We start from the raw sequence: 8600 nt of genomic DNA on the forward strand, positions 1-8600 counted from the left end.
TCTTTGAACCATTCACTTCGACAATGTTTCTTTCAATCTACCATTTGAGTCTCCAAAAAGGTGTGTGAATCAAAGGGGAAGAAAGAAGAGAAATATAGAAAACTATTGGTGAGAGTTTGAAGTATTTGTTTCAAACAATAAAAGGCACATTCACGGGAATTTTCATATTTTCAGTCGATACATACCGATACAGTACGATACGGATCGATACTGCATGATACGGTCGATACATACCGATACGATACCGATACTCTCGGGAATTTCCAGATTTTCAAAAGTTCGTATCGCAGAGTATCGTACGTATCGGTACCGATACGATACGGCACGATACGATACGACGATACGTAAAAGGGGGCCCAAAATTCTATGTAGCGTATCGGTATGTATCGTGCCGATGCCTACCGATATGGATACGTATCGACCGATACGGCACGATACGCACCGATACTTAAAACCATGGCTATAGGTGTAGATGATTTGGGAGTGGTGAGGGGAGTGGGGGGTGTGAGTGAGAGATCAGAGGATTGAGGCATACCAGTGATGGTGGGTTCTGAATACTAGCGGTTTCTGTGATACGTTGATGATGTAAGCCTTTGATTACAGACGGAAGGAGACAAAAGCTGATAAAGAGAAAGAGGACGAAGGAGATGGAAGTACCAGTGGTCAAACTTGCGTAGAAAATTAATTGTACAGAATTTTTTTTATTTATGGAAATTGTACTTCCGTTGAAAGGACGAAGAGTACTAAACACCCCGTTTGAGTGGTATGTCTAATGGGACTTGAACTTAGAATGTTCAAGTTTAAGTTCATTGGTTACCAACTTTGCTACCCCATTCAATTTCATCACTGATTTTCATTGTTCTTTATTCTTTTGAAGAAAAGAGTTATCAAGCAATGATCCCATATCTTCTTCTATTCACCAAGTTGAAAGTGTTTGACGAGTGCATCTTTTTCTATTCTATTCAGACTTTAAATTTGATAGGAAAAGTTTAATAGGATACAAACTAATGAAATGGTATAAGCCAGGAAGCCAAGGTTAAAAGTCTGGAAAATCTGATTTTTTAGAAAAATAAAGGCAAACTTGTCCAATATGGGTTGATGCATATTAATATTATGAAGGTGACATACCAGATCCAATATCATGCACTAAAACTATGGTGAAGATCAGCGAATACAAGTTACATTCAACAATTTTACCTTCATTTAAAAAAAAAAATTAAAACTTTTTAAACTATTTATGAAGTTTCTAATCAAAGCTTTCATTTAAAAATGGTAAAAGATTTTGTGCAAGGCCATGTACACAACCATTGGATGGAGGATGAGGGTCTACTTGTAACCTCACCTCCATCCAATTGCTGTATGCATGGTCATACATCATGTATGGCTGTACACAAAATTTCTCCCCTTTGAAAAATTATTAAAAGTAAAAAGAAATTCTTAATCATAACAATATTGGTTAACAACCCCAACCATGGTGATGGGGCCAGTGAGACAGTACTCTCTATCATTCTACGTGGCTCTGTCGTATATAACTTTTCCCCTCCCTGATCTTCCTCCCTCCTTAGATCTATTAAATTAAAACAATAATTATGAAGAAAAATAAATAGGTTTTCAAAAAAAGTAGGTGTAAAACACTACTTGTTTTGTAATTTATTTTCTAATTCAACAAATCTAAGGCAATTTTTTCTACTATTTATTTAATGAGTAATGAGTCTAATAACATGATTTTATAGAGAAATTTATAGAAACAGTTTTTCATCATTCTTTTTTCATCCATTGTGATTTGATGATTGGATTTTTGGAATAATAAATATCATCACAATTCACAGCTAGTTGTCATAGTTGGAAACCAGGTTCTGATATGGGTGTCACTTGAGTCGAGTAAAAACATTAAACTTTATAATGAAGCATATAGACTTGCCCAAGTTTATTGACTCATTGATTTTGTCTCTCATGTGAAACTCATTGAGTGTTTTTAATCTTTTGGAGGGAGGGAGGGAGGGAGGGAGGGAGGGAGGGGAGGGGGGAAGGTGGTGGAAGGAATCTATCAGGAGCATGCCCGGCCACTATGTTGATGTTGTTGTTTATGCTCCCATTGACCCTCGCCTTGGTGTTCAGGTCATGTTATTAAAGAGAGAACTCTTCTACCCTTTTTTATTGGGACTCACATTAATCATTTGATGGATTTTTTATCTAAATATTTTTTTTTTCTAGACATGTGAAAACTCACTAGTCTGCTCCTCCTTGGATGGATTACAAATTATTGATTATCACAGGAGTATCTAATCTCATCCCCAACATTGATATCAAGCTGGGCTTGTGGCATTTTATCTCATGGTCAGTTAGTCATGATAGTTGTAAATTTCATGTCATCATAAAATTTATGTACACATTTATGTAAAACCATGATAAATTCTAGGGAAAATTACCCCCTCCCTTGTGTTTTGCTGAATGAAATTATATATGGATCCAAATGCCTAAAGTAATTACGCTCCTTCCCTTGGATTTTCTAAGATTCATTACTAAATTGGGACTGTTAATTGATGATGTCACTTAATATCATAATATTTACCAAAATACCTTTCTCTTTATGGATCTATGTGCCCTTTGATTAAAACATAACAAAACAAAAGGAGAAAAAAGAGGGAATCTCATCTTCTACCTCTGCTATGCCATGGTCATTATCTTCAACCACTGGTTTTCTTCAATCCTCACGGGATTTTGATTGCATCCAACTGAGTTTCTCTCAATCTTGGGCTCCTTCTCTTTCACTACTCCAATTGCCACCCTAATCCGGATTAAACTACAATTGCCACCCTAATCCAGATTAAACTACAATTGCTATATTTATGCCTTACTTTTTCCTAATAGATGTCTCAGCTTCACTACTTTTATTGCACCTGTAACACCTTGTTTACCTTGTTCCTGCTAGTTTTTCAGTTTTGATATCTTTCAATTTTGCTTATGTTCTACTCAAATTGGACAACTTGGTTTCTGGCTGCATTATATTTGGAATTCTGATTATTACTGATAAAATATTAGCTGTTACACCAACTCTATTTTTCCAGTTACACTAAGAGAACCGCTGCACACCATTGATTTGATCTCTCGAGAGTTTCTCTCATTCTTGGGCTCCTACTAAAAGAGTATCCAATTGGAAAAGAGGATTTTTTTTCAGGTGGGTTCTTGGCTTGTATTCCGAGTTTCTGTAATCCAATTTCTGGTTCTATTTCGAGATGGAAAATAATCCTTTGTTTTTCTCATCCTTATTTTTCCTTGTTTTGCTACTCAAATTGGACAACTTGGTTTCTGGCTGCATTATATTTGGAATTCTGATTATTACTGATAAAATATTAGCTGTTACACCAACTCTATTTTCCCAGTTACACTAAGAGAACCGCTGCACACCATTGATTTGATCTCTCGAGAGTTTCTGCAGACAGGTAGTACTAAAAGAGTAAATACTTTTGACAGATAAGTTGCTCAGTTTGTTCTGACTATACTAAGTTTCTGTAATCCAATTTCTGATCCTTTCAAGATTAGTTATTGCATCAGGCTGACTTGGAATCAGAGAAGGAACCAGACCCTGGACCTTTCAATTCAAATGGTTCAAATCTGAGACAGTTCATTGTAAGTAGTGCCCAGAACAAGGGATGTCAAACAAAGGAAATGGAAAAAAATAGAATATAATAAAATCAAGAGCATATAAGACAAAGAACAAGGGAAGAAATCCATTTGTCTTAGATGTTCGATTTTAAAAGTCAAGGGTTTGAGTGTTTAGGTATTTGAGGAACAAAATGATATAATCGTCCTTCAAGTTTAAGTTGTTTTTCCATTAAAGGGTAATTATAGTCTTTCAAGGTTCAAAACTAACAACATAATAACAATGCCATAACTAGGTCTGGGGTAGAACGTAATTCCTTCAAACGTTTAGATCCATATGTAATTTCAACAAAATACAAGAGAGAGGGCGTAATTTTTACAACCTATTCAAAGCAATTTTACACTAAAAATAAATAGACAATCTATATTTTCCACTTGATAAAGCACAGCTGCTTCTTCCTCTTCAAAACCAAATAATTAGAGCACAGACCTCCCTGATTCACTGTTACTACCGGACACATAAGATGAGATACCGTAGTCGAAGCTCTGACCCCATCTGATTGCGATCGGGCTTCTTACAATGTGGGTCCCGTCACTCCATTCAATCCCACCAAAAGCCGCGGCCAATGCAGCCGTCGGATCTTTGATCGAGCTGGAGGAGAATGTGATCCTATATGACAAGCTCTGATTTGTCGCATTGAACACTAGCTTACTCGGCGAAACTGTGATCTCAACCGTGGATGGACCCCAAACCTTAGCCTCATAAACCACATCCAACGAACTCCCAACGTTTGTAACTACCCTAGTATAGCTTACCACGTCAGTTCCAGGTCCAAACATCACGGAGAAGGATGGGTAGTTGAGATTACCGGGACTACCAAAGTTTGGTGAGTGCGAAGCACAGTCCACAGGGGAATGGTCCCTCACGAAGATCTCTATCTGCTTTGAATCGTATCCAACGGCACAAAGGAATGCCACGTACTCACTGACACTGATGTCATAGACCAAACCTGGATCTAAGGCTCTGTTTGGATCAACGTGGCCCGCACCGTGGATGAACGGTGAGGATTCACCGCCGGTGGCAAGATCCGTGAAGTTATTACCGGAGTTGTCAAGATTGTAAGCTGTGGTCATGAGGGCAGATTTCAAGGCAGCTGGGCTCCACTGCGGGTGGGCCTTCCTAAGCAAAGCCGCTAAGCCACTTACGTGAGGGCAGGACATGGAGGTACCTGATATAATGTTGAAATCCACGCGCCTAGGGTCGATGTCCAGATCGGTCGGACCTATAGCACCGGTCCAACCGGCTAGGATGTTGACTCCTGGAGCTATGACGTCCGGTTTGAGAATTTCCGGCGTCAGGTGGTTCGGACCACGACTTGAGAAGGCGGCGACTTTGGGAGCAGAGGGTGAGGCGCCTATCACTGTTCCCCGGAAGACGATGGTGGCCGTCGGTGATGGATTCGATCGGACGTAGTCACGGATCTTGTCAGCTGCCATTTGGCCAACCATGGTAGCAGGGATGAGATGAGAGTCGGCGATAAGCTCCTCCCCGCTCTCGGCTGTGTTCGCCATTATCATCCCAACACCGCCAGCGGCCTTGACAACACTTCCTTTCTCCACTCTCGCGTTACCACCGCGATCGCAGATAACGATCTTACCAGCTACTTTGGACGAATCGAGTCCCCCAGAGTAGCAATATCTGCTGCCGCTATCGGCAGCATAGATAAGGGGGAATTCCAATCCGTCGAGAGAATCGCCCGAGTAAAGAGAGACTCCGCCGAAGACCCTTCCATCGCCTAGGACCACATCTGCCGGGAATTCTCTATCTATAGTGGAGGCACCGACGGTGAGAATCCAAGGGGCGATGTTCACGGCAGTGTAAGTACCGGGGCCAGAGTTTCCAGCCGAGCAGGAAACAAGCACGCCATTCTGGGCGGCCCCGAAGGCTCCGATCGCAATTGAATCATAGTCGTAAGGAGGGGCAAAGCCACTGGCTCCAACAGATAGAGAGATAACATGGACACCATCGGCGACGGCTTGGTCCATGGCAGCCAGTATATCGGAGTCGAAGCAACCTACGCTCCAACAGATCTTGTAGGCAGCAATCCTCGCCTTCGTGGCCATCCCTCTCGCTTCTCCGACCGCGTATTTGAATAAACCAGCATTTTCAACGGTAGATCCGGCGGCCGTAGATGCGGTATGGGTGCCGTGACCTTCGGTGTCTCTGGGAGACTTGGATTCGACGGACTCATCCACAGGCCTTCCCATGGCGGCCTCGTACCCTTTGTAGAAAGCTCTGGCACCTATGATCTTCCCGCTACAAGCCGGGAAATCAGGCCCGGTTTCGCAGATGCCCTTCCAAGTAGATGGTGCAAGGGACAATCCAGAGTCGGAAAAGCTGGGGCGCTCAGGCCAGATTCCAGTATCAAGTACGCCAATGATGACATCCTCGGCGTAACCGGAATTGGGCCAGAGACCGGAAACATCAGAGAGGCCGAGGAATTGAGGGGTGTGGGTGGTGTGGAGCTGGCGGATCTGGTCAGGGATGACGGAGAGTACACCTGGAAGCCGGCGAACCTGGGCCGCCTGAGAATGAGTGAGGCGAACGGAGAATCCATTGACCGCGTGTTTATAGGTATAGATGATTTGGGAAGGGTGAGGTGAGTGAGGAAGAGATCGGAGAATTGAGGCGTACCAGTGATGGTCGGTCGCGAACACCGGTGGTTTCTCTGATGACGAGACGTGGATGATGAAGGTCTCTAACTCCGATCCAGATTGGTGGGAAGAAGAAATCGCAGAAGGGAGAAGACAAAGACTGAGAAAGAGAAAGAGGACGAAGGAGATGGAAGGAACGATAGCCATCCTTCCCACCATTTCCCCTATTCTTATCTCTTCTTCCTTCATCCACAGAATTGGGGACAACTCGCAAGTCGCGTGAGTCTCGTGACCTTATAAAATGATAAACAGTGGGTCGAATGGGTGGGGGAGAGATGGAATCTCTAAAATTGAGTAGAAAATTAAAGAGTGTTGGAGTTGGCCGCTATGCCACCTTCTTGATTTGATGGATTTTTGGATTTTGTTAATTAGAGGTTGAGATGTAATAATAGCGTATATACCGCGATCCTGGCCCCCATATATACAAGGGACCCACAGAAGAATCTAGGAAAGAACCAACAGTGTTTCTATTCACAAAGAGCCAGACATAGTTGAGTTGGTTCTACTCACAAAGAACTGTTACAGCCTTACAGGCATTGTTTTTGGAACGGATCGGTATTGGAGTTATTTGTATCGGACAGAAATACTTATGCTCAAAACAAAATAAAAAAAAAATCTTTCGATTCTTTTACCCCTCAATCTATATGATATGAGGATTGAAATCACCAGATATCAATACCGGTATTTAGAATCATGATTACAACTTACAAGTGTCACTCAATGCTTTAATGAAAAAGGATAAAAAGCTCCAATCAATAAAAAGATTCGATAATAATGTGAACCACGGTTATAGGGCCACATCCAGACACAATAAGCAAGGAAAAATCATATTGCCATAGCATCAAAGATGCTCCTTCACACCCTCCTATTGGCTCATGCATGGCGTGTGTCTACATCAGTAGGATAGCATTCTCTTACCCTAAAGTTAATAAATACTTTAAAAAATAAAAATAAAAAATTGAAAAAGCTTCAAAATATCTCACCTTTTTATTTCCACCCTATTTTTTTCTATCAAATGAATATTAAAAGCCTTTCCTTTGCAATTGACTTGCTTCATCAACTCAAGCCAAATTAAATAGCACAATGGGAAAACAAAGTTAATAAATACAATTGGAAAACATTTAAAAAAAAAAAAGTTCTAGATTTAATTAAAAACAAAAAACAAAAGTATTGATATTAGTGAAGACAAGAAAAACTTCAAATCGTAGGACTTAAAAAAATTGAATATAATCATTAAGGGTGCAAGTTTGCCCTGGCTAGCCTAAGCCCAAACCCAAGCTCAAGCCTATCCTATTTCTAGGCCCCGAGTAGGGCAGGTTTGGGCCTAGGCTGAGGCCTCAAGCTGAGCCCAACCCAGTTTGACCATGTATATAACATATAATAATTATACAAAATAATATCATACATATGTTCAGTCTTGCTTGCCTAGCCTTGAAATGACAAAAATAGGGACTACCAAGGTTCATCAGAGTCACCCAACCCAAATAAGGTCAATCAGACCGGGCTAGATTGGGTATTGTTGGCCACAGGGATTCCCAATGAATTTGGGAGGGAAATAAATTAAAAGTTTAAAAACTATTTTACCAACAACTTATTGATCGATTGGGACGGAATTTAAAAGCCGAATCCATGAAATTAGTATTTTCTTTTTAGAATTAACCAAATATGCATAATCCACCATCCAAATTTTGTGAACAAGTACACCCCTAAGCCAACTACTCTCAAATCAACTTTTAATCTCATTGTAGTTTCACATGAAAAAATTGAACTTCGAAAATCCAAGTTGTGGGGAAGTGTATAAAATATTGGTCTGTCAAAAGCGAGTGATGTTTGCCAATAAATGAATAGTATTTGATTAAATTAGGTTCTGAAATTTGACATATGGCTAAATTTGATTTACTTGATGATAATATTCCAAAAACAGATTGGAAAGAATATAATGGAACCATTCACATCTATTGAGAATATTAACATCTACAGTTCAAACCAGGCAAAGAAATGGATCTTGAATTCAAAATCAAAATCTATTAATGTGGTAATATCATGCTCCAAGCTCCCAGTGTCAAAGGCTCTAATTTGATATTTGTTTTTTCTAGATGAATTATTGTAAATGGAACAGGTTTTTTTTTTTTTTGTATAAGTGTAAACGAAACAGGTGAAGTAAGAAGTTGTATTATTCCCAAAAGTTATTTAATACAAAATTTAATAAAAGAATTAGATGGATTCAAAATTTTGAAAATTATTCAGAGCAATTTTTACATGAAGTGAGAGAATTTACGCTC

At 40.2% G+C, this 8600-nt stretch overlaps 1 protein-coding gene and 1 pseudogene across 1 annotated transcript; both read right to left on the reverse strand.

Moving 5' to 3' along the window:
* Window positions 1-1143, reverse strand: part of LOC122065716 — a 5352-nt pseudogene extending 4209 nt beyond the window's left edge.
* Window positions 1144-3917: 2774 nt separating this feature from the next.
* On the reverse strand, window positions 3918-6546 carry LOC122066009 (subtilisin-like protease SBT1.4). Its single transcript, XM_042629837.1, has one exon. It carries the CDS (start codon window positions 6505-6507, stop codon window positions 4081-4083), a length of 2427 nt encoding a protein of 808 aa, XP_042485771.1. The 5' UTR covers window positions 6508-6546; the 3' UTR covers window positions 3918-4080.
* Between the last annotated feature and the right edge of the window lie 2054 nt (window positions 6547-8600).

The sequence above is a fragment of the Macadamia integrifolia genome, chromosome 2 (genome assembly GCF_013358625.1).
Source record: "Macadamia integrifolia cultivar HAES 741 chromosome 2, SCU_Mint_v3, whole genome shotgun sequence".
In the NCBI taxonomy this organism is placed as follows: domain Eukaryota; kingdom Viridiplantae; phylum Streptophyta; class Magnoliopsida; order Proteales; family Proteaceae; genus Macadamia; species Macadamia integrifolia.